The 26,314-nt window shown below is 41.1% G+C and overlaps 1 protein-coding gene across 3 annotated transcripts in view; it reads left to right on the top strand.

The window, feature by feature from the left end:
* Nucleotides 1–26,314, top strand: part of GALNT9 (polypeptide N-acetylgalactosaminyltransferase 9) — a 167,481-nt gene that overhangs the window by 38,392 nt on the left and 102,775 nt on the right. For all 3 annotated transcript variants that reach the window (XM_009932508.2, XM_075434799.1, XM_075434801.1), the window contains 2 exons: nt 18,341–18,507; nt 20,605–20,779. In XM_009932508.2, coding sequence (XP_009930810.2) covers nt 18,341–18,507; nt 20,605–20,779 — 342 coding nt within the window. The remainder of the gene's footprint in view (nt 1–18,340; nt 18,508–20,604; nt 20,780–26,314) is intronic.

Genomic DNA, 26,314 nt, shown 5'->3' on the forward strand with positions numbered 1-26,314 from the left:
TGCATTGTGGCAGTTCAGTGGTAACAGTAATAGTAATATATGAATTCAGTCTGCTGGCTCTATCAGCCAAATAATATATTTCTTTGTGTTATGGTCATGGATGTTTGTATTGAGAAAATTCAGCCCTAAAGAACAAACTTATTAATGCTGAGGCAACTCAAGTCTTTAGCCATAAAAAGCAGAGCAATCTGGGTCTTGAGGAAATTACTTTCATTTATTCAGTTCTTTTATAGAGGCGAGCATTTTCGTTACTTACTATAGACATTTCACAATAGCAAAGGAATTGCATCTCTAGGGCTCTGAACTGTAATTAATGGTTCACTCCACTCTATACCTAAGGAAAAGCTTTTTTAATTATCTATCAAGGAGGATTCTGGAACTGATCAAATAGTGCTATCAAGGGGGCAGACTTGGTAAATAGACCTCTGATTTGTTCATTCAAGGGTTTAATAACAATAGCTAGTATGAGGCCAGTGGCTAGAACACAGCCTTCCTGTAAGAGGTTGTCCTTCAGTGGCTGGTGAGCTCTTGGCTTAGGAGAGGGGAGCTCACCTTTAATTTTGACCCTTTCTTTTGGTGGTAGAGCTCTGTGGACTCACTGTGATTTTTTTTTTGAGGCATCAGGCAGCAGCGCTCTCAAGCCAAATCATGTATGTGTTTGTGAGTTCTCTGTCGTGAGAGGAGGATCAGTGGTCTGGCACAACAGCCCCTGCCCGAGGCTGTCGGAGCAGGCAGCTCCTCTGCCTGTCTGTGCTGGGTGTCCCTGCACGAGCAGGGCAGGAAGGCAGATGGCTTTCAAAGAGCATCAGCTTTTGGATCAGTAGAATGGAGAGGGCTAGACCTGGTATTATTTGATTTTGTCCACCTCTGCAGCTTGCTCTGCCTTATGACCCACTTTTCAGATCCTCTGGGGACACTGGATGTTCTTTGCACCGCGTAGAATGATGACACAAGAATCTCCAAATTAAAACGGACCCGTATGATTCTTCCCAGGTTAACCAGGATGTGATGTAATGGGTCCTTTTGCAAGGAACATTTGGACTGGAACAGATCCAGTGCTGTTCAGGAAGCAGAATTTCTGATGAGCAGAAAATGACAACTAAAAAAAAAAAACCTAAAAATATTTTGTCAGGCTGAACATCTTCTGTGAAATGATTATTTAAACAAAATGTTTAGTCTAACGAAACATTTAGTTTCCAATGAAAAATTTAGTTTTAAAATAATGAATTTTCTATCACTAGTTTCTACCGGTACTTTCAGGTTAATGTCAGGTCGCAGTAAAATGAAACGTTAGTTGAAATTAAGCGTTTCCTTTTTTCAGCTGACAGTGTTTCACAGTTGTAGTATAGGCACCATATTTTGATTTGTTAGGCTTCTAATTTTAATAGGAAATTCTTCAACCTTTTTTTTTTGCACCCACTCTCCATAAATCTACATATCCATGCTAAAATTCTGACAAGCCCATTTTGGCCACTCTGATTGCATGTGTGACGTAAGTACAAGCAGAGAGAAGGAAAAACAGAGACAGAAAATGGAGCAGACGGAATTACCTCGGGGCAGCAGATTGGGATTGTTTATTGGAGGGAAATTGAGTAAGAGATGAAACTAACTGAAGTGTTTTAATTACATCCCAAATCAATATCCAGATGTGGATTTTGAACAGCGCAAAGGGGACATGTGCGTACACGTGCTCTGGAACTTTATATAGATCTCCACCAGCTTTGCCAAGTTACACAGGCTGGACATTTTCCTCGGGCTGTGAGTCCCCTACAAATAGCACGGGCACCTTTGTGCACATGCTATCTGCGTGCATATTTGGTGACACAGCTTCACAGAGGCGTACTCGAGTTTGAGCTGACTTTCCATCTTGCCCAAGAGCAGGGGGAACTGGTGTGGACTGAGCAAGTGCCTGTGCTGCTTCCTCTGCGGAGAGCTGGGCTCTGCCCAGCTACTGCACAGAGTCCAGTGTTTTAATTCCGACTCAGCTCATTTGGGATATCAGCTGACAACCTAAATTTGCTCATACTGCTGTCTCTGGGCCAGTTGTGCTTATTTGTGTATCCCTGTGTATGCCAAAGGCTTATCCCTGCGTTTTGGGAAGCGTTTCCTATTTGGCTGTAAAGGGCTTAGACTGGAATTGTGTAAAGCCCCCAAAGGAGGGGAAAAATCACCTGCTCCTTTGGCTGGGAAAGGAAACTCCCAGTGAAACACAGGTACTGCCAGCCAGCCCCCGTGCTTTATACCCCTGTGCTCTGTATTTGCGCTGTACCTTTGCAATTGCCACTGAGACCTGTGGTTGTGACTTGACCCTGTTTGTGAAGGTACTGTAGGTCTTCTCCCAGCCTCTACTGGAGCTCTGGTCGCTTTGCATAAACAATGCTATATTAATTGGAATGTGGGCTCAAACCTTTGTCTCCAAAATCCCAGGTCACCATTAGGTCTTTGAATATTTAATTAGTTATACAATGTTAATTGCTCCAATGAGAAGACTGACTAAGGAACAGATTAATGCTGTGCCCATGTTTCCCAGTAATAATAAAAAATTATTCAGAAACTTTCCAACCAGTTTTTGAGGCCATCGGATCATCAGGAGGATTCTCAGACTGCTCTTGCTTGACCGACAGCTGTCGGGTATGACCATGAGAGTGCCCAGGTTGCACTACAAGAACACTCTGCCTCCTGCTCCATTGTATGTAAGGGTTGGTGGCCTCAGAGACTTTGGGTAGACAATACCAGAGTTTTTTGCAGGACATGGCTCCTAAGCAGAGACTCCCCATGAGCCAGACTCCATGCTGTCTCCATAGTAGCAGTGCTGGCCAAGTAGCAATATCTCACAATTATTTCTGATATTCAATAATTTTCTCTGGCTTTTCCCGTTAGATGTATTATTGATTCCCTTTTGTTTAGTGCTAGCTAGGCTTTCCAATTAAGTAGTGACTTTAATTATACCACAAACCCTATAACATAGATCTTGATTATTAACACTGGCTCATCGGATAATAAAAGAAGGCCCAGGAAGGCTAAATTAAATAGTATCATAAAAATGAACAACCTTTTAAAAAAAAAAATCACCCTAAGTTCAAATGCAGTAATTTTCCTCGTTAAGTTTTTGCAGTATCTTTGTGTATATTAATTGTTGAAGACAAGTTCTGCGTGTCAGCACTAATAAATGTAGATTTAGTGAAGGCTGAATTTGATTAACTAGGGAGCGCAAAAAATAACCGATTGCAGTGTTGTGTTTAAATGCAGTAAGACTTGAAGCCATTCCCTGCAGGTTGTCTGCACCAGAACATACTCTGGAATACGTGAATAGTTGACCTAAGGTGGGTTGCATAACATTGACTAAAAATTAGACGTGTAATTTTTGGTGATCAGCTTGGTTGCCTTTATAGTCAATGGAGAAGAAGAAGACATGATAGCATTGCTGAAGATGTATAGTGTGTAGTGTCCTCTGGAGGCCTCTCCCTCAGGAACCTAGGACAGCCAGCTCAAGTAGGATTTCAGGTGAATGCAGTCTGAAATGTTAAATGTTCCAAGGCACACAGAAACAAGAGGGGATTTCTGTATTAGCAACAGATGTTGAAGAATGACCTGTCAGCATGGGCAGCCTGGGTAAGGTCCCCACCCAGCAGCTGTGGAGGCAAAACTGTGGATGCAGCAGCCAGTTTTCAGCTGGGAGGAAAAGATGATCAGAAAGCTGTTTTGCATCCCTCAATTCTTCTTACAGATCGTAGGACTAAATATGTCTCATGATCTGCACATTTACAAGTGCCTTACACATGGTTGCTGTTTTTAAAAAAAAAGTATGCTTTAGTGACTGTAGTAATTTTATGAACTTAAAAACAGAGAGCCACAATATTTTTGTAGCAGAAGGAGTATTTCCACCTTAAGAGCAGCACCGGTGGGGTGCTGTCTTCGAATTGCATATACTATTTTTTCACAGGTAAATATGTATCTGTAGTGCAGAAGCACTGCTGAGATCCAGCCGTGACTTGCAGCTGTCTGAAGCTGTGTGTTGGCATTTGAAAGTCTCTTTCATTTCCCTCCCCTGGGCCCATGGCTGATTGTTGCCCGCTATCACTTCCAGGGAGAAAAGGGTATTCCTGTAACTTTCTGAACTGTCAGGTTATGTTACACTCCATGATATCACATTACAGGATAAAAAGAAGTAACAGAACAAGTCAGGCAATGAATTCAGGGTGTTATTTCTTTTCCTTTTATGTTTCCTTACATGTATCTCTGTTACACTACACTTGATGTCCTTCTTATGGCTTTGAAGGAATTCTTCTAATGGTTTGAGATGATGTTCCCCTTTTCTTTCTTAAAATGTGCATGCAGATTTAGGTCTGCTAACAATGGGAAGTGTGTGTTATCTCCAAATGCCTTCCTGATGTAACTTTAAAAATTAGCCAGTTTTGGTTCCTATTTTATTTAGATAGGTTTCATAGTACAGGAAAGTCAAGGTTTCAGGTCAAATAACATAAAGGGATTTTAGTTGTTGTTGTTTATGCCTTTGTGATAAAAACATGAACAGGCCAAAATGTCAGACAATTTACTCTTCTGTCTGAAATGAAACTGAATTGTGAACTCCAAGTTGATGCAGTGTTTCATTTTAATAGTGTCAGTTCTTGCTTGTTTTGCCCGTGTCTCCTGTTTTGAGTGAATTTAGTGCTAATAAAAGCGAGATACTCTTAAAACTAGCTAGAGTCAGAAGTACCTGACAGTTGCAGGCTAGCAAATATAAGCTCTCTGTCTTCCTTAGCTTGATCTAGATGCTTTCCAAGGTTTTGTTTCTCTGAAACAGCACCTGCCAGTTAAGTTGTTTGATAGTTTTATGACATTGAAGTATGGGGCCTCTATTTTCTCGGTTTTCTGTTCCTCCAGCTTTCTGAAAAATACTTGGCTTCCGTTGTATTGCTTCTAAACCTTCTGCTGTTGTCTCAAAAACAAACCCTACTCAAACCTGTTTGTTGCCAGGTGGAACTTCAAAGGAGGTCCAGGGACAGTTGCTTCCCATGCAGTCATTGCACTCTTTTCCCTAAATTTCTACCAAACCAACCGGCTGTCTCAAGAAGAAATCGTTATGGAGCTGAGTATGTGCAATTCTGGCCTGCATCCTTTTGGCCATGAGAAATCCTGCAGCAGCTGAATGTTCCCACACTGAGACTTCTCTTGAAATATGGTGCAAGCCCCGAGGAGCAGGAGTTCCAGGCCTGTGCCTTGAGGCCTCCTTTGTAAAGCCAGCACCAGGCTGATCACTGTTGTCTCTATTTCTTGGCTGTCCAGGCATGTTTAAATAACCCTTGTGAAGCAGGCATCATGCAGTATGTATTACTATGCCTCAGAACACCAAGGTGGTGGAAAACCCACTCCCTGCGTAGAGCAGAAGGAGATCAAGGCATAAAATGTGGAGTAAAATCAGATTCCTGGTGTCTGTGGTTCTTGGTGATTCTGTGCATGGAGAGGAATAGTCTTATGAGTACTGGGGAAAATCAAGTGGGAAATTTCATTTTTGACACAAAAGTTATGATGGAGCTTTTAACTAGCTGAAGTATTGTAAAGGCAGGGTCACTGGGGAAATGCATGGCATGCTCTGTGTTTCTAGTATTGTTTTTTATCATTCAGTGTGCAAGTAAATGCTCTTAGAAACATGAGTAGCCTAAGTCTATAATTAATGAATATTTGAGGTAAAGTTACTCTTCGCAAGGAAATTTGGTATGGGCTGCAATTTCTAAAGTTAAGAATACTCTGTACATTATTGGGACCACCTCTGGTGTATCGATTAACATACACATGAAAACAGCACTTGGAAAATACTCTGAATCAGGGTTTGTCTCCCCTCCCCAGAAAGAAAGGTGGAAGGCCCTTGCTCAGCAGAAAGTTAACAGTAGTGACAGAAGAGGAGGCAACATTATTCTCTGTTTTCTCTAGAGAATTATGATGCAGCTTATACGTTGTGTAGGGATCACTTAAACAAAGACAAGAAGCCATGCAATGGAGAACAGCAGAGCTGGCTACCCAGCACAGAGAGACATCTCTGCTTGTATGTCTAAATTAAACAGAGAAAATAAAGGCAATTGTCACGCAGACATCAGGCAAAATCCAAATCCCCTTGGTCTAAGAAGTCCACCAACATTTTTTGATGGTGGTGGCATGGCAGGATTTACCAGTAAGGCATTAGGCAGCTTTAAATTGCAGGAGATTTCATCTCTGTGTATTGCTTATGCACAAAGCTCCCTGTTTCTCAGCTTCTAGAAGCGAAGCCCTCCGGAGTTGCGTTTTACCTGTGTGAGATACCTGCAGATTGTCAAATAGTTCCTTAATTAGTTTATTTTCTTCTTTGCTTCAGGGGAGGAGTATATTATTTATTCTATGCTCCCAGACTTTTGTTAGTCTGCATTTATGTATTTTGTCTTCAGAATGACCTAGCATTGGGCCAGCCTCTGGGGTAATACGAAACACACCTCTCTGGCAGAGATGGTAGTTCAGACTTGACTAATGGTAGACTATTAATAGCAGCAATAATAATTAAAACCGTGCACTAAAATACCCCTGGGTGCTTGTTGCTAAGTTAGACTGTACCCCTAAAATTTCAGAGGAAAGGCATAAATTTTTTATTATTTCCATCCACAAAGTGAACAGTTGTCTCTTTCAGCAACTGGCGTAAGCATTCATGCCCTCCGTGGAGGTTTCATTAGAACACAGTTCTCCCAGAGGGTCATGGTGCAGTTTACATTAAACTCAAGATAAAAATGATATTGAAGCTTTGCTCCTGTATTTTCTACACCGCCTGAAAACAGATACATGACCTACTGCTAGTTCATTGGCTTATTGCCTTGGTGTTATTAACCCATGTGTACCCAAGAGGCAGGGAATCTGTGATCTGTTTGCTCATAGAGGAGCACTCAGCTCCTTTGCCTGACAGATCTGGGAATCTCTGGAAGCAGTGGGAGGAAAGTTTCTCTGAGTACAGGTTTGAGCAAATAGTCTGGATGAAGCAGGCTGAATGTGTTTGTCTGTAGATGACGGATGAAGAAGGGCATGGTTGTGAACACAGCTTCAGTTAATGGGAAAAATCTGTCCCCCCAGTGCAGAGCACTCACTTCCAGGTTTCTTTCTGATGGAAAATTAATTTCAATCTGCAAACACTGAAGACATGACTTCGAAATGTCTGTGGTCTGTAAGCAAGTAGGAAAAACCACCAGACAACATAAATGGAAAAAGGAAATCAGTTCTCAGCAGGCAGATTGGGGCAGGAGCAGTGCATGAATGCTGAAGCGCTAGGATGGCCATAGCTTCTCAGAGTCAGGAAAAGACTGGCATGTGTCCTTGGCCCACTCAAATTCACAATCATACGGAAGCGTGTTGCCTGTTCTAGGACACGTGCCTCATTTCTGTCAACAAGAGCGAAGAGTAAGCATATGTTGACCTGTTTTTCTGAATTAGGGGAAGAGTTCATAAATATAAAAAATCCCCATACATTGAAGTGTTTTGCTGCTATGAATTGTGTGCCCTAGATAGTAGCTTTGTGCTAGACAGCAAATGTGGCTGGATTTTTAAAAAAAGTTTTTATTTCTAAACACAACCAAAATTAAATTAAAATTCAAGAGTTTTCTGAAATGCCAAAAATAATTAGAAGGTAAGAAACTGTTGTTAACATTTGAGTTATAAATGCATGAAATTGTTGAATACTGTGCTGTTCACCTCTAGCTAGCCCTTGATTTAAACAAAAGCTATAAAATTGCAATTAGGCTCCAGTCCAATGAAGCACTTAAATATGTTCCTAGTTTTAAGTGTATGAGTAACCCCAGTGAAGTTAAGGCATGCTTAACTGCTTTACTTGAATAGGACATTTCATAAAGTAGTTGTACTACCCACAGAACAATCCTGCGGATATCACTGGGAAAGATGTCAAGAGGAGGAAAGTCTCATCTGCACTTCAGGATCTGACTGCTCTTAGGTTTTCATGAAGCTGGTTTTGCCCCAAGATTTATCTTTCGGGTCCTGATCCAGAGTCGTTGAGATCTTTGGATATGCTCCATCATCTGTTGGTGAAGAGGCTTAGTTTGTCGGGCAGTTTCCTACCCCTTTCTACCGAGGGGAATGCATACTGTGCTTGCACCTTCATTTGTCCTCTCTGCTTGACTCAGACACGCCTTTTATAAACATGCTGCTACTACCACCAGGCTCTCTGCTCAGTCCCATCTAAAGCATCTAAGCATCATGGATTTAATACTCCCATTTTTAGTGCTAAATCAATGTTCCTTATGCATTTGTTCTTGGAGCACTGCTCTATTTGAACCATAATTCTTCCCACATACCATAAACTTGGTCTGTTTTCACTCTGATAGAAATTGATCACTTAAAGCAAGAGGAAAAGCCCTTTGCCCACCGTTTAAACATTTCAAGGCCGTTGCTGGTTAGTCAAATCAGGTTCTGCATCACCTCAACGCACCAAGTGCTGTGACTACCAGGGAAGCATTACCTTTCAGGGCTACAAACAGCCTTGCTGCTGCTAGCACAGGGCAAAATTAAAAGCTTCTCTTTATGGCTTTGACAGGCAGCGAGGGGATGGGTTTACTCAGTTTATGGCTGACCTCCCATTTGGTTGTTTACTCCTCTGACTGTCCTGTATTTGTACATAGGTAGAGAGAAACATTTTGCTGCATAACTGGATTTGACTAGAGATTAAAGCTGGTCTCCTGTGAAATACGCTGGAGCCCATTAAAGAAAGGATTGTTTGCCAAACAGTGTTCTATGTCCTCCCGAGACCGTAAAAAATATTGTTAGCTGAAGTAATAGTGGAAAATTATTGCATTCCTCTATCCTCCTCCTCCTTACCACCACACTGCAACGTGACAGCAAACCTGTAATGAAATCCGTGAAGAGCTCTGCAGCAGTTACCTTGAAAACTTTTTTATTGTCCTACATTTCTAGATAACACTGTGATGCTCAGTCTGTCCAGCACCAACAGCACCGGCTGAGGGACTGAGATAGCCAAAATTAAACAAAAGTACCTTGAATTTTTAATATTAAATAATTGCAGTCAGTTTTTTAATAGTCAGGGATAAATTTCTGTATTTACATATTATTATCTGAATAACAAATAGCTTCAAGGGTGCAGCAAACTGTTCTGTGCAAAGGGAAAATTGTGAGTTTACTCTTATATATTATTTATTGAAAATAATTCCTTTGATTTCATCCGCTCCACTGTTTTTTCCTTATGTGTGGCATGGACTTGGAGTGCAATGGGAGAGACATTTCAGGGAAGGTGATATCTTCAGATATGTAGTCCACTTTTGGATATCTGGGCTGTTACCTTCTCACTCCCTGAAGAAGTACTGGGATTAATTCTACCTTTGCCATAAAGATCCTTTCTTGGGATCTTGATGCATCACTGTGAGTGAAAGAGTACTTCTTAATGGGAAATCTGCTAGAAATCACGGCTGGAAATGCTGTTTAGTAGCTGGCTTCACATTGCTAGCTGGAGAGTAATGACCCTTGGTGGCAGGAACAAGAAGTGGTGCCACAGGGTAGCAGCCAATTTTGTGAACGCACCCTGGCTTCTTGAATGGCTCTTTGTGAACCTTCCCTATTTGAAATATGAGGTCTTAGTTTTGGCGAAGCACTGAGATGAAAGTATATTCTCTCTCCTCCATAGACAGCGTTGTTCCCAGAATTAAGTTTCAAAAAGTTGCACAAAAGGTATCACTTATTTTGCTGATAACAACTTGGAATCAAAGCGCAGCTATTGTGAACTGGCAAAATGCCTTTAGTTTTGCCTTGATTTAGTATCACTTCATTGGTTTCACTGATGTTTATATTTCACTTAGCTTCAAGTTCAAAGAGCTCTGGTCTCAAAGCAGAATTTTGCAAGACCACCTTTATCTTTGATTTTTTTAAAACAGCTCTTGTCTGGGTTTTACTTTTGAAGGATGTAAGCTAAAAATCCAGTTGGAACAGGGACCAGGATCTTTCAGAAATCTTGAGAAGCACTTGACAAATCTAAATAAGCCGTAAGTGTTTAGTCACCTAAAATTTGGTGTAATACATGTCACTTAGAATTTAGTTGGGCTCTTCCTTAAATTTAAATGCAGCACCATTAAAAATAAAATCGCATGGGGAATACATTTTCTTTGGGCATTTTTGAAAAGAATTTGAAGGCATATTTCAGCTTCTCCATTAATTTCCAATCAGCCTAATGCTTTGTGATGCAGCATGCATACAGCCACAGGCAGATCTGAATGGGCACACTAGGGGATAGAGTGGAAATTTCTTACAGATGGTATTTCAAAACATGTTAGTGATTCAAGTTAAGTTACCAAAAAAAGGCAAATACTTTTTACTACAGAAGGATCTGAGCATAAGCTTTTAGACGTTTTTCATTTTAACAAAGGGGTTTGTTTTAAAAGTGATTGAACTAGTTTTAGCATTTTTGTATGTATAAATCAATATGAGTATTAGACATGATGACACATTTCTGATATTATTTGCTTGAGGAAAGCTAGAAATAGCTCACTGAAATACAGGGCCTTGTATGTTATGTGTGTGGCAGCTGCATTTGAAGAGTCTAATAATCCTAAATGTAAGGGTTAATATTCCTTAGAAGTGGGGCCATCTTCATGCTGCATGTGTTAACTATGCATATATGTTGTGTTATCAGTCACTGACTGACAGTTCTCAAGGCTTTCTACCATATACATAAAATAGTTGGTCATAGGGAAGGGAGGAATTAAGCCAAACAGAGCAGCAAGCAGGTTAAAAAACAAAAGATACAAATGTGTTGGGTTTTTTCTGCAGAAAAATTTGTCACAGTTGTACTGGCCTGAAATTTAATAAGGAAGGAAGAAGGACAAAAATGAATGTCTGATTCTCAGGAAACACTTTTCCCACATGTATTATTGCAACTTCATGGGGCATTTTAACCTCCCTGTGGAACTGCATGTGTCCCAGCTTGAAAGGGCTCTGTTCTTCACAGAACAGTTATGGGGCAGAAATTCCTGTAAATTCGGTCTTTTCTGTAGGAAACAGGACAGAGAAGAGAGAGTTCTAAGGTATAAAAGACATTTATTTCAGAAAGGTTTCTGCTGTTGTTCCTTCTGCAAATCCTACAGCCATGAAGTCCAATTGCTTAGCCTGGGAATGTGGGGAATTCCCAGGAGCAGATGTGTGCTGGTAAACCCATGGGGTATTGCAATGGGTTGTTTCTGTTTGATGTTAAAGGACTCTTTTCCTTGGTACAGGAAGTGTTTGAGATGAGCACCGAAACACAGATTTGGCCTGACTTCTTTCTGATGAATGTGAGTGATTGCTTCCTTAGACTGTTGTATGCAAAAGTAAAGAAAAGTGTGTCAAGGAGGCGTGCGAAAAAGCAGCTGGGAATTCCCACAGTATAGAATAGATTTGAGATCTCAGTTTATTACAGTCCTAAAAATGACCATCAGCATCGCTGTGTACCAGAAAAGCAGGAGGACAGGTGATTTTAGTTGAATTCCCGTGACTCCCCATTAATATGAAGCACTGAAACACTGTGGGAGGAGGAACAGACACAGTTTGTACTAAGGAGCAGCTGAGGAGGTGTCTTTATTTTAATTAATTTCTTCTTCAGGGATAACTGCTGATGACATGGTGCATAGAGTGTGGCCATGGGAGCAACTAAAGTCAGGTAGAAGTTAGCCAGGGAAATTGACCATTTCCAGAAGGTAAAGTCTCGACAGAGGAATGTTTTAAATAATGCATACTAAGAAGATGATCTCTCAAGCAATAGAAAGGGCAGTTGTTTCTTCGGCACTACGTTTAGTTCTTGCGAAACTGTCATTCAGTTTGTTCTTTCAAGAAGAATCAGACAGTAGAGCTCAAAATTGGCTTTCGTTGCTTTGGCAAATATTTTTTTTGCTGAGGACCCTAAAAAATGGATGGATACAGGAAGTCAGTCTTAATGCTGAATAGCCAAATGCTGACAGGAGTGTTATAGTCCTTGTAGAGGTGGAGGGAAAACGATCCCAATTTCTTTAACTGTCACTTAGGGGAGGTAATTCACCCACCAAATCCTTTGTTCATCAGTGTTGATGTTTTTTTGGAGCTGCCTAGGCTACCAAGCTTACAGCACCAACAGGAGTTGCACTGGATCTCGTATTTGCACTTCCCCAAAAAAAAGGACGTGGTGCGGATTTTCCTTCTGTATGAGAGATCAAAATGGAGGCTGTTCCATAAAGCACCACAGACTGCAACGAAATAGCCGTGGTAAAAAGGTATCTTCTGGAATCGCCAGATTTTCTAGGCTTTTTCTGAAAGCAGCTGTCACTTCTTTTTTCACCTTAGTTGTAAATACAATGGGCTGCTTCTCTCAAGATACACAGAGCATCAGTGTTCTGTACCAGTGCTCCCTTGTTCACAGTTGGGAGTATTTGTATGACATGATTCTTAAGGAATGCTGTCCTTGAGCTGCAAAAAAGGAGGAGAAAGTAAGAGCAAGTCTTGAACTCAAAAATTTACTAGGTTTTTTTTTTTTTAATTTTGAATATGTCAGAAAAAGCCATCCTTAATAAAAAGAGAATGTTATGGCATAGTACAGTTAACACCTATTGAGAAGGAGAATTAATTAGGAAGGAGTTGGAGCCCTCTGCCTGACAGATTCATGATCCATGAAGCTGATCAGTTTTGTAGCCTGTCGTTGCTTTTGCCATGGCCTGCTCTTTGATAGAGCCCTGGCACAGGCTGCCCAGGGAGGTTGTGGAGTCTCCTTCTCTGGAGATATTCAAGACCCGCCTGGACAAGGTCCTGTGCAGCCTGCTGTAGGTGACCCTGCTTCGGCAGGGGGGTTGGACTAGATGACCCACAGAGGTCCCTTCCAACCCCGACATACTGTGATTCTGTGATTCTGTCAACAGTTGCATCCCGTGCTGGGGAAGGAGATGTTTGCAGCTGTCACATTCCCACTGTTGTGCCAATGCGGAACAAGAATGTAATGCTAGTTTATTTCTGCATCTGAAAAGTTATTATACGTCTACCACTAGCTGCAAAGCCTCAGTGGTTTTCTGGAGAAAGAAATCAGGCATTGAACTAGCCACTAAATTTGGTGATTTAGCTGTTGTAAATCGTCTGTTCCTACAGAAGTCACAGCAGCATTTAGGTACTAAAAGGTAACCATGTACGTAAGATTACTCTGAGCCTTTGGTTTAACAGGGTTCAACACACAGATTGACCTGGTGAATAAAAGTAGTATTTGCTAGCATTAACAATCAAGGATTCAATAATCTTTTTAATATTTATCTTTATCCTTTCATCGATCATGCAGCCAATGAAGTGCTGTTCTGCCTCTTTCTCCTGCTTCGGCTATAAAACACGAACACCGGCCATTCTGCAGCTTGCACGGTATGGAGCACAGTGGGGTTATTTTGTGCTAGAACTGCAGAGGAGGTTTCTTCATGCCCAGCAATTTCATCAAATTTGTGAAGGAGAGAAACCCACAGTCATCTCCATCCCAGTGGTTCGTTGGAATAACATATCTTGTATTAAATACTTTAAAGATTCATGAAGCAGCTTTAATTTTGTTTGCATTTCTTCCTGAAGGGTAAAGCTGTCAGAAATCTCTAAATGCATTGCCTAATCCATTTCCAAACTCAGCATATTAAGGTCTGCAAGCAAAACTCATTTTTGTAGTTTAGCAAGTATGCAGACAGGAGAGAAGGCAGGAGAAAAAGGGTAGGAAACATTTTTCTTTCCTTGGTAATGCACAGAACTACCTTCCTGGCTGCAGCGTCAGCCCTTCACAAAAAATAGTGCAACTCGAACGGACTGTAAGAGCAGCTCTGATGAAAAGAGGACTTCACATGTTTCTGTTGGATCAGGTACAAATAGAGTAAATACAGCTATCAAGGAATGAAAGTTCAGACAAAAGAAAATTTCCTTCCCTTTATTTCCTACAAGCCCATGGGGCTGCCATGAGCAGGCTCATGAGCAGCTGAGAAGCTTTTGTTTTCTCATTGTTCTGGTTTCTAATCTATGATCTTTTTTGTCTTAGTCCATGATTTTTTTTTCCAAGGTTCTAATCTGCCAGCTGAAGAGCCTGTCCTGTTTTCTTATGCCTGCATAGGTAGTGCTCGCTGTTGAGCTCAGGGGGCTGGCTGGGAAATGTTCATTTAAGGAACCAGTTTAATGCAAGGGAAAGAATGAGTGAAAATCATCTTCGGAGTAGAGAAAAATGAGCTGACATCAAGCTCTCTGTCATGTACAAAGGAAATACCTCTGGGTTGCAAGCCAAGCTCTGCAGTAGCCAATACAGAGCAAGAACACTCAAAGACTCTTCCCAAGACAACAGCAGGATGCCTCAGGTTTGATGCTTGACGTGTTGTATGAAAGGTGCCTGAAGGGCAGTTTCACATATCAGGTCTAATCCATCCTCAGCTGGTCCATGGAAATGATTAGCCGTGGCAGCGTCAGCCTTTGCTTGCAATCGCTAGTCCTAATGCATCCAGCAGTGTATTTCTCTACAGCGTACCTACCTGCCCTGGAGAGAGGCACTGCTTCTCATGGGCACCTGAAGTCCTTTGCTGGATGTACACTGTGAGACCTGATGACAGTTCATAATACTAATTTAGAAGCACAGTAATATTAAATGTGAGCTATGCCTGGCCAGTTTAGACCGTTGTTAGCTACCACAAAGGTCAAATGTATTCTCTAAGTTCTTTCTGAACTCAGTAGTGTTAGACAGATGATGTTACTGAGGCCAAGAGTCGGCTATCAATTACTGTAGTTGTCCTCCTTCACCCAGTTGCCACAGTTCATAATGTGATCAGAGCTAGTGCAGAGAAGTGGCAGCCATGGTGGTACCCAGCTCCCTTCCCTGGCAGAGTGCTGGGCATAGTGCTGGTGCTGTGGGCTCCCCAAGAAGGGCGGCCAAGCCTCTGCTTCCTGAGAAGGGGCTGGCTTAAACACCCAGGCACTTTGCTGCACAGTATCAAGGCTGCCAGAAACAGACGATTTCGTCATTTCTTACCAAAGTCCTTTTGATGGTCATGCTGAAGGATACAAGGGTGTGCCTTGCTAGGACACCTTCATACAGTTTGATGTCTTCACCTTCTGGTTACTTTTCTTCTCAAAAGAAATTATAGAAGCGACTGGTCTCATGTTAAGCTCCTCCATCGTTAGCTCATAGGTTTCTTGCCTGATGCTTTCCCTCTATTTCTAGACTGATGTTCCAACCATTTTCTGAGAGGATGCCCTATGCCTTATTGAAAATCAATAGGCTTGTTATAGCATCACTTTTCCTGGGATTTCTCTGGAATGAACTCTCTCCTGCTGTCGTGCTCCAGGGCCAAAATCAAGGCCTGCACCAAGGAGGACTTCACTGTCTTCCTGGCACTCTGACTTTCTCAACCTTGCATACAAGCACCAGTGACTGAATGCTCCATTGCAGTGCACTCGGTCTGTTGTCAGCATCCAGCCAAGAACAAAGCTGCAAAGGCCTTGTAGTAAGGTGACAGCGGGCACGGTTGTGGCGGAGCATCCTTGCATGTGACTTACTAATGCCACTGTTTGGCTCAGAATGTCAATTGCTGGTTAGAGTTTCTTGGAATAAAGGAAGTATTAACTGTAAATTGCTGTGGCTGGTATCTAATTACAGAATACATTGGGAAGCACTTGGGAGACAATCCAACAAAGCACTTAAGCACCCACTGATTTTTGAGGAAAGGGCCCTTGACTGGGATTGCTTGTGCTCTCAGACATCATCAGAAGTGTTTGTTAGTGGACCAGTAATTTCTCCTGACTGCCTCAGCACATCCATCTCATTTTCTGAAGTGACTTAAGGAGCTGGGAGTTCAAGGTTGACTGGAAGACTGCAGGAAATAAACTCCTAAATCACTGCTGTACTTTGAAAAGTCTACTCACCTGGACAGCTTCTTTTGCTGTTCCTCATCCCTGCTGTAATAAATAAAATTATGACAGCTTTTAAACCACTGCTAAATTCTGAGATTTCCCTTTGCCCATCTAGATGTTGCTGTTGCAGTGGGGTTACCCAAGATGTTCTAATATGTAATGGTTGGAGTGCTCTTTCCAAATGCAAACATAATGCCATTTTTCAACTACAACTTGCTAACAGAGAAAGAGGACAACTGACAGGCGGAAGGCTGCAGTGGGAAGTGATAGGAATGACTTAACCCAAGTGGGATAACAAATTCAAAACAGCCTTTTATCAAAAGCAGCTCATGAGGCCTCACAATGTAAGTAGTCATTGAGAACCAAGGCCTGAAAAGTCTTGTGAAGCAGCGAGACCATGGAGTTACACTTAGGATAAGATTGCATTGATCTAATACGACAAAGAACAAATAAATCAAAAGTGGAGGTTATGGTTTAGGTGCGCTGGTTTTAAAGCTTGGATTAGAATTACTGATTTTCTCAGAACAATAGTGGAGGATGGAGAAAAAGTGCTGAGGATTAGTCCTACTCAACCTTTCAGTCTGGACACTTTTTACTTCAGAAAAGTTCATCAAAATTTCTTGATCAGAAGATAAAGGAAGCCCAGCCTATTCCATTGAGGTCTTGTGCTATTTCAGTGGTTCCCTGTCTTTTTCTAGGCAAAATACTTTGGTTGTTCCACACATGCCTCTCTGTTTCTGACATTTATGTTCATCCCACTTCTCCTTTGATTGTTTGCTCCTCTACATAGCAAGCGCTACTTTGACTACCCTCTCATTCTCACTGTGTTTCCTCCTGCTTTCCATCCTCTGCCACAGCCTCCTTGCTGTCTCCAGACTTTGGTTACATGGTTTCTTTGCTTCCCTTCTTCCCTGCTAGCTCTGAGTGCTGATGCAGGACCCTGCAGGGATGCATGGCTCAGGGTGGGCTCCCTCATGTGCCTCACTTCCACCAGCAACAGCGCAATTTACTGAGATGCAATTTGCTGTGTCCTGCTGATACAAGAGAGGCTCTGAAGCAAATTTCTGTCAGATCAAAGATGTCCCCCATCAAGGGAAATCTGGCAAGGTCCAGGTTTTTAGCTGATGGCTCTTTTCTGTTAGTGAAGTATTCCTGATGGACTTGATCTGTTGGTGTGGTCAAGAGGAAAATCACATTCAAAAGAAATTCAAAAAGGAGGCTGTGTCAAAACATTCACAGCTCCTGTAAATCTCTGTCCTTGTTCCGGGTTTATTTTTAGACTGTGTAAGCATGCTGCTTAGCCAGAAGTTTTACACGGTGGTCCTCTGTATGGTACAGGCTACCAGCAAGCTGCCAGTGAGTAGCTATGGTAACACTGTAATCAATGACGAGTACTCAAACAGTGCTGGGATGAGTGGGAATTAGGAATAATTGCACTTTACTAGAATTCATAACTCATTTCCAGAGGCTACCCAACAGCCAAGCATTTGTCACCCTCCCCAGCCCCATGACTGCTGATAGTGGGGAAAAAAAGTGATTGTTATGCCAAAGTAATGAGCAAAGAGGTCAGAAAGTTTGATAAGAGCAGGAAAAGTCATTTCCTGTGATATCATTAGCAGTATTTTGAAGAGGAGGTTCAGTAATTGCTATGGTAATGCTGAATGGCTTTTGATTGTGAGAACACATAGGTAATGTTTTTAAGTTAGCATCTTTGCTAGTGGGAGAGAATTCCACTAAAATAAGGCAGTATGGTGTTACAGAGGGGCATGGGCTTGGGGCTTGGGAAGCAGAGGTTTTGCTCTGTGCTGTGTGACTTCTCCAGGCCTTGGTTTTTCTTCTCAGAATGGTTGGTAATGTACATGTATCAGTGAGCAAGCACAAATGGAAATTGTGAATATCGGGATGTAGCTGCCTACCAAGGTGATGTCTCAGATGGAGTAGATCTGTTTTTCAAAGATTTCAGCAAGTGCACGCCTGTATAGCAAAAGTCATGCCTTTGTTGTTGCTGCACAAACTGCAAAATCAGAAAGTGTGGCAAGTGCTCTTCGGATGCACAAATGCAAAATTTGCTTGAGTGGGTCCTGGTTTTAAAAGTATGAGAGCTAATTATGAGGTAACAGCAGGCCTTCTGATGGTTCTCGTGGGAGCACAGGCTATAGTATTGTGGGCCTTCTCCAGGTTGTTTTTGGGCAAAGTCATTGATATTCCTTTGGTTTTCAAGAGAATGAGAGCCACTACAAGTCTGTGTGCATGCACTTTGCTTTTCACTGAGTCGGTGGAAAGTTTGCTGCCCCGAGCTATGTTGCTTCTTTTGAGCTTTTACCACATCTTTGTTTGGGGTTAGAAAGAACAAAGTCTGCAAGTCCCTATATGCTGGAGAGCAATGAGGAGAGGACACTCTGCAGTGTATTTTACCTCCCATTAGCTACTGGGATTTTAATTTTTTCTTTCTTCACTCCAGGTGCAAACAGATGACCTACCCAGATGACCTGCCCCAGATCTCTGTGGTCTTTATATTTGTAAATGAGGCACTCTCTGTCATCCTGCGCTCTGTGCACAGCGTTGTGAATCACACCCCATCGCACTTGCTCAAGGAGATCATTCTGGTGGATGACAACAGTGACAATGGTGAACATATGTAACTTTTCCTCTAAGTACTGTATCCTGTGTGGTTAATGGACATGAAACGTAACTCAGAGGGAGTTTGCTTTATTTTTATTACTATTATTGTTGGGATGAGACAGCATTGAGTCATTCTGTATTTAAACAGCTAGGGGAGGAAGGTCATACATGCACCCACTGATTTATGGCTAATAAGCTAGATCATAAGTTGGTGTAAATTAAAATACCTTAATTAATGAAGTCAGTAGAATTTACAAGAGTTTGTGTTTGTTGACGAGAAGTTTGGTTGAGCCACTTGCACAAAATTGTTAGTAAATATTAAGTATTTGTATAACAAAGAAACATTATGTGGATAAACTCTGTTGATTTCATTGAGATCCTCACAGGATGAATGATATTTACATAGGCAGTTTTAATATAGAAACGACACTTTTCCTCAAGTTTTCAGATCCAGAGGAATATCATCATTAGTAGACTAAAATTTTAAATTCTGCTTCCAAGGAAAAGTGGAACTATCCTTAAAGATAGTTTATACTCTTTTACGTGGCAACATACTGCTTCTTCATGATTTAAACAGGTGTTGATAATATCAGATTTTGAGTCTGTTTTATTTTTTTTCGAGGTAGGGAGTAAATTAGACTATGAGAATGAAACAGAATGGGCAGAAAGCACGTGCAACTTTCAGGTCATCTGGTTCATTAATGTAAAAATAACACTCCTGTTACAGCAATCAAAACTCAAAATACTGGTGAGCATATGGGGTGCTATTGATCAACATGTTTCACAGGACAGCTGGGGGTTTGAAGAACATTTAGGATGCAGGTGACTAGCAGTTTTAAGCTGTTATACCTTAGACTTCTAGAACTCTTGCATTTTCTCAAATCATAATTTTTAAAATAAGACTGAAGTTTAGCATTTCCCCCACAGATCAATAGCTTCAAACCTTTCAGTTTTAAGTTGCTGTTCATCTTCCGTATTCCCAAAGAGAAAGGAGGGTTGAGGGAGCAAAGCACTGAAACAGAAATAAGTTCCAAATCCTATAGGTTTAAGAAACCTTTTGTCCAATTCTGTTTTCCGTTACAGCTGTGTAATGTATGGAGTAATTATGTGATTGCAAAGTGTTTGAATCAATGTAATACAGAGGAGGATTGGACTCATTGTTTCTCAGTGAACTCTTCTATGGCTTTTCTCTGTCATTCTTCTAGATAACTGGAGATTTATCAGGTCTTTGATTCCAATGATAATGATTCTACTGTGCAATATAGATTAGAAGAATGAGGCTTCTAAAGTCCTGGAAGCTTCTACTAGTTTTCCTAATAAATATATTTGAGTAAAAGCCTCATTATGAATAAGTTGCAGCATAAATGAATTACCAAACTAGAATGATTTTAAAAAACAGAGAGACCGTTTTGGTAATTTTCCTGTTTATAAGCCTATGGAAATGAAGCTGAATAAAGGAATGAATGAGTTCTGCTTCTTCTGTGGTTGAATGCCTGAAAATGCACAAAAGACAGGTTGTCTATTTGAAATCTTCCATATTCATTTAGTTCAACAGGGAAGAAGCCTAGTATTGAGGAGTCTTAACTATATTTAAGGGAAAACCCTTAAAATCAAGGGAAACTAATTGTGATCTGAATTAGGTTTTGACCCAAAATCTATTAAGGTTGTTTTTCAAACTCTTACTGAATAGCATAAATCGGAAAAAGAAATCACCAGAGTCCCATGTTACACTGTTGTAAGGTCAGAATTGCTCCTCCAGAGGCAAGCAGTAACCTAAATGCAAAGCATCAGAGTATCAGAATAGTAATTATTTAAAAATATTTAGGCGAACTACATCTACAAAACAATACTCAAATTTGTCATGCCATACTAAACCTGTGCAAGTCTCACAGTAACAGCTCTGATGTGTAGAGAATTTCTCTGAGCTGACGCCTCTGGAACTGGTCCATGCCACACCAGTGGTATCTGTGAGACTGACTTAAGGGTTCAGGAATACTTCAGGATTTCTTTCCCTTTCTGTTGCAGAATAAATGAAAGTAAAACATAACATTGCAAGGCTTTTATCATTCTGAATATTTGTGTGGGTTTTTTTTCGCCTTGCAGTTGAGCTAAAATTTAATCTGGACCAGTACGTCAATAAAAGATACCCAGGTCTGGTGAAAATAGTGCGCAATAACAAACGAGAAGGACTGATTCGAGCCAGAATCCAAGGCTGGAAAGCAGCAACCTCTCCTGTCGTTGGGTTCTTTGACGCTCACGTTGAGTTCAACATTGGCTGGTAAGTAGTTGGCTGTTCCCACAGGGAGAGCAGTGCCGTTACACTGTGCCCCACGTCTCAAAGGCTGTGAAAGAGATTTGCTCAGCAACAGGGGAGCTGCAAATCTGTAGGGATGAGACAGCTGTAGGCTGGTGTTATCACATTACCATTACATTTGAATACTGTTCTTGATTATTGCAACATTACCGATAGTCTTCTGCAGCAACTGCAAGATCCATAGAAAAGCTGTTGTCCCTGCTTTGGTGCGGCTCAGTGTAGAGAGAAGTAATTTAAATCACAATGAATACGAAACCACCAAAGCAGTCAAATGGGGAGACACCAGTAAGGAGGCTCTAGACTGGAGGCAGATGCATGCTTTCGAATACTTTTTTCTATCTCCTTCTCATTTTCTATCATTTCTTCTTAGAAACTTGAATACCAATCTGATTTCCTCATAAATTTTGTTGCATTTACATTTGAGAGAAACATTGAATTATTTCCTACATTTTTAATGGAAATTGAAATTAGCATGCGTTTCCTCATCCCCTTTGTTTTGCAAGGGAGCAGTACTGACTGTGGCAAGCACAGTTTTGGGCTTAATGGGCCAGATCTGCAGCTGGAGTAAATCTGTGTAGCACTGCTTAGTGGCAAATATTTGGCATTAGTGGAAGTCATGACTGAAGGAACTGGTATGTAGAGTCAGCTGAAAAAGGGCTGCTGGGACCTTCAGTACGTAAAATGTGTATTTTCCAAAGATAGGCTGGTATGTGATAATGATGATGCAGGGTTATGGTGGAGCTGATTATGCTCTGCAGTTCTGGGAGATATCCCCAAATTAAAACTAAAAATAGCTGTACTTACAAACAGAGAGAAACTTAATTGGAAAGGAGTGGAGTGTTTATTTTTATATATTTGTGAATATCTTTATAAAATGAAAGATGCAATAAAATAAGTCTTCTACTATACCTGCTTTATGTTCACCACCCTTTTTTTCCCCAGACTATGAAAAATGATAATAGCAGTTGTAGTAATTTTCTAGAAGCTTAAAAGCTGGTTTAATTTATTTATTTACTATTAAAGCAACTAGATCTTTCAAGTCATTGCAAATGTTCATGTAGGGTAGTATTAGCCACTGGGCAGAATCATGGACTGGGGAGAGCATGGGCTGGGTGCTTGTCCTGCCCAGTCTGCAGTTTCTTGAGCCTCGTGGAGAATATTGTTATCATTTCTATAAAGGACATGGTGATCTTACTGATGTACTCTACCCAGAAAAGCTAGGCAATGGTGTCAGTAAGCAGGAAAGGATTTTGTGGTTGCTATTGGTTTTCACTGTTTGTTTGTGGTGTTTTAACCTTACTGCTTTGCATAAATGTCAGGAAGGTTTGAAGTCAGCATAGCAAGAACCTAGACTAGTCAGTAAATGAGAGTGTGTGTATATCCAAGATAAAAAGTATTTGCATTTTCTGCATCCTCCCTGGTGTACTCTCTCCTTTCAACAAGTGCGCTTAAGTCTCTGTAATACTGCTAAGCCAGTCTGTGCAGCTGCTTTGAGACCACTTGGCTTCTGGAGTAGCCGCAGAGGATGAACGAGAATAGCAAACGGGCACCAGAAGCATCCCGTATCCCTTTGTTTCAGAGCCATGTGCAGAGGCTCAGAGTGTTCCCTTCTGGTGTTTCTCCTGTTGTTTCCCTCAGACTTGGGGGTTGCTGACAGCAGTCTCAGTCCTTCTTCTACCTGTTTCCTCCTGGTTTTAATTTTGTCCTCCTGAGCGCATGCGGTTGCCTGTCATCTCAATTTTGATCTCATCTTCTATTACCAGGAGGGACTGGAAGCCCTTCCATCTGGACTGCTTTATTTTTTCCCGCCAGCTTAACATCACCCCTACTCCATAACCATATAAACTTGGTAGTCACATGGGAGTATCTTGTTATAGCACTGCTATGCTATTCTCCTACTAAGTCTTGTCTTGCATGAATATTTCCCTGTTTTCAATGTATATTCATGTATTCAGAGGCCACATGGATTGCTCCCACTCAAAGCTGTCTATGGATTATTTGTGAGGCAATTAAAAAGAAGCCAATTCCTTTACCACAGAAAAGAGCATTAGCTTGCTGTTTGGTTTGTGTTCCATCTAAAAGATAAGTACCTGCAGTGCAATTTTAGTCTTCCAATCTATGGCTGTTTTACCTGCCCAATCAGTTGGCAGATTAATTCGTAAAGAATCAAAGAAGGACTTCGTCACCTTCTCATGAAATATGCAGGAATCTGACAACAAAAAAAACTTTAAACAATAGTTGCCCCATTTATGGGTGAGCTTTTGCTTTATATTGCACTGTAGCATTTTACAGGCTCTCACAGCATTACTCTCCAGGGACACTTCTTCTAAACTAAAATACAATCTGGTAGGATATGAAAAAAAATACAACCTGGCAGGTCAAATTAACTATTGAATTATTTATTTTTCTGTGCTTAATTGCTGCTTTTTTGCTTCTCAGGTGTTGAAATGCATTAGCACAGAGCAGAGATCTTCTGCTGACCTGTTCCCCTTAAGGCTTTTGACAGTGTGAGCCAATACTGCTGCTGTGAGAGCAAAAGCGGAGAGGACTAGGTGAAAGAGAGGCCATTACTATTAATTCTCAAATTTAATTTTAAATTGAAATTACATGATAATGTATGTGTAGAGTTTATATGTAAAATTCTACCTGTCCTGCAGTAGAACCCTGTCTGTGTTTAATGGTTACTTAGTGTCAATGGGAGTCACCATCTAGAGTCAGAAACCCAGCAGAACCAATAGGTATGGAAAGCTCCTTTACATTTCTCTCAGAGGGTAAATTTAAGCTTGTATAGTTCCGCTTTCCCTTCAGTCCTCTGAAGGTATCAGCATTCCTGCTCTGACTTTTGTGTTAGATCCACCCACTGCGCGTGAAGGAACACACACTAACACTGAGCACAGACCATGGCATCCTGGCTGCTAATTGCTTTGCAGAAGACGTAGAGCATTATATAGAGTCCTGTCTTTGAGAGATGGGAAAGAATAACACGACAAGGAAAAGAGAACTTCGCTACATTACATCTGGGAGCAGGAAAGAGAGATAGCAGAGATGGGGTGTTAATTCTCTGGGTGAGAAAAAGGACACATTGAGTGAAGGAGAGCAGAAATCAGTAAGTGAAAGGCAGAGACCACAATATATTAGCAGCCATAAAGAGGATGCTAGGAGCCATAAAAGAAGACAGAATGATAGAGTATTATACTTGCTTTCTATCTTAGGAATTGCTTTTGCTCCTGTCACAGAGGTAGTATCTGAGCACTGAATGGACTTATGCAGTACTGTAGTAATTAAAATTTCACCAGACAAAGGGGGAGTATCAATAAAGAAGCAGTGGAGTAAGAGAATTTCATCAAAAGATTTCAATATACCAGAGATACAGAGGCAGTCCGACATGAGAAGGAGAACATGAAATATAAGCCAAGTATCCATCAGACTGTGCCACACAGGCCATTATTATGGATTATACCTGAAGTTGGTAGTGTTTTAACAATATAGAAAACTGGCATTTTTATGAACTAAGAAGAAGAGCTAAAGATCAAGATCCGCAGGTCTATGGATACTACTTTGCAGATGCTATTTTATACTGTAATATGTAGTGCAATTTGCTATAGTGGCTGTAAGAAATGGAATGTTGAGAAAGTGTATAAAGGAAAAATGAAATTTATTTCCTCCTGATCTTCTGCTGACTTTGGTTATCCCAAGTAGTCTACAACAGAAACATGGTTATGCTTTTGTAGGGCAAAGCCACAGGTCTTCACTCCCCTTGAAAGTGCCCTCATTAATATTTTCATGCAGTGTCCTAGAAGCCAAACTCTACCAGTAGGTTAACTCCCTGTCTGCCCTGTTCAGGCTCAGGTGGCTCTTCAGGGACCTGGCAAGGCCCTGGTGGTTCCTTCCTTCTCATGAGAGAAGTGCTGAAGGTAAGGGTGAAATTAGGTTTGCAGTCCTTCTCCCATGCTGCCCCTCCACTCCGGAGCCTTCACACCTATCACTCCTGCTCAGGACATGGTTCATTGCAGCATCCCTGGTACCATGCGGAGTTTGACCTGGGAAGTTTTATTTATGCAACTGTAAGGGAAGGGACATGTGTTTATTAAGGGAGTTTTATCTCTTCCAAAGCCTCTGCCGTCACTTAGGATCAATTTGGTCATTTAATGGAATAATGTTTTTTGGATAGCAAAATTGAACTAATATTATCCAAGTGAAGAGGCAAGAGTGCAACATAAGCCATGTGGGCCTTTCAGAATCATGGGACAGTGCCAGCTTACATACAGAGAACATGCCAGAAAAGCAACTTCAACTATCCATCTACCTAAACAACCTGGAGTGTTCATTGAAGCATCCTCATTGCTTTTCAGTGGTGCAGGAAAGAGCTATTCAGATTTGGCAGCCGAAGAGCTGATCTTTAACTCTCCAGCAGGCATTGATGCTGCGTTCGCTCCCTTCTGGCTGGGGGCTGCAGGTCTGAAACCTCCCCAGGCACACAGGAATGCTGATAGAGATGTCAGGTAGAACAGATGGGGAACCTCTCTCTCCTTTTAGAGTCCGAGGAAAGGAGTACGAAATTTATTTTTGTTTTAGTTCTCTGAACACTTATTTACAGGAAAGGCATTCTGCATGAAATATTCCTCAGCTGGCCTTAGTGAAGAATTATGTATGTCAGTAGATCTGCTTGTCTGCATCTGATAAATGTATATTGTCAGTGAAATGTGAAGTGGTGTATAAAATCACATGCAAAATGAGCTTTCAGTTTACACTGATTTTTTTCTTACATTATTGTGTTAAGTTTTTACTTTGTGCTACCTACTAGTGGTAAAGCCAGAGTAAAATATGGTGTTAGACCCACGGAGCCATAAAATCTAGTGGATGAGACCATGTTCTCTTTCATTTATGTCTTGTAAGGACTCTTCCTTAAGTCCTTGCAAGAAAAAAAAAAAAAAAAGAAATTCTGATTTGTGAAAAGGGAGGAAAAAGGTTGGATTTTTTAATGTTAGTTCTTCATTTTTTATTGGAGTAAAAATTAGAATAGTGATGGTGGCGAGGAAAAAAAGACATGTTTATCTCAAAAGAACCCAGAGATTAAGGTATTTGTGTACACAGTTGGATGGGACAGAATTTAAAAGAGACATTTCCCAATGTGATTCCTGTAATTTAGGAAAGGATTTGCTTTTGGACAAATTTAGAAAAAGTGACATTGGCAGGGGGAGTTATTCACAAATGCCTGGTGCAATCTTTCTAATTGAGAACTGAAAAGTAGTCTGGGTCCACTCCTGAGATGATGCATGTTAGCAAAGCATCCCTGAAGTTTTGAAGTCCATTGAAGAGTTGGACAGCAGAGGGTCTGGCCTGCGGCATGCGTGTGGTTTCTCTTAGATTGCATGCATTTATTCCTATGTTATGCCTTTTTAAAAGTCTGCTTGAAGTCAGCAGGTGTTTTTACATATTTTAAAAGGTGAATTATATAATCATGTGTGCTGAGCAGCTCATTACTAACCTGTTTTTGTC

The sequence above is a fragment of the Opisthocomus hoazin genome, chromosome 13, assembly GCF_030867145.1.
Source record: "Opisthocomus hoazin isolate bOpiHoa1 chromosome 13, bOpiHoa1.hap1, whole genome shotgun sequence".
NCBI classification, from domain to species: domain Eukaryota; kingdom Metazoa; phylum Chordata; class Aves; order Opisthocomiformes; family Opisthocomidae; genus Opisthocomus; species Opisthocomus hoazin.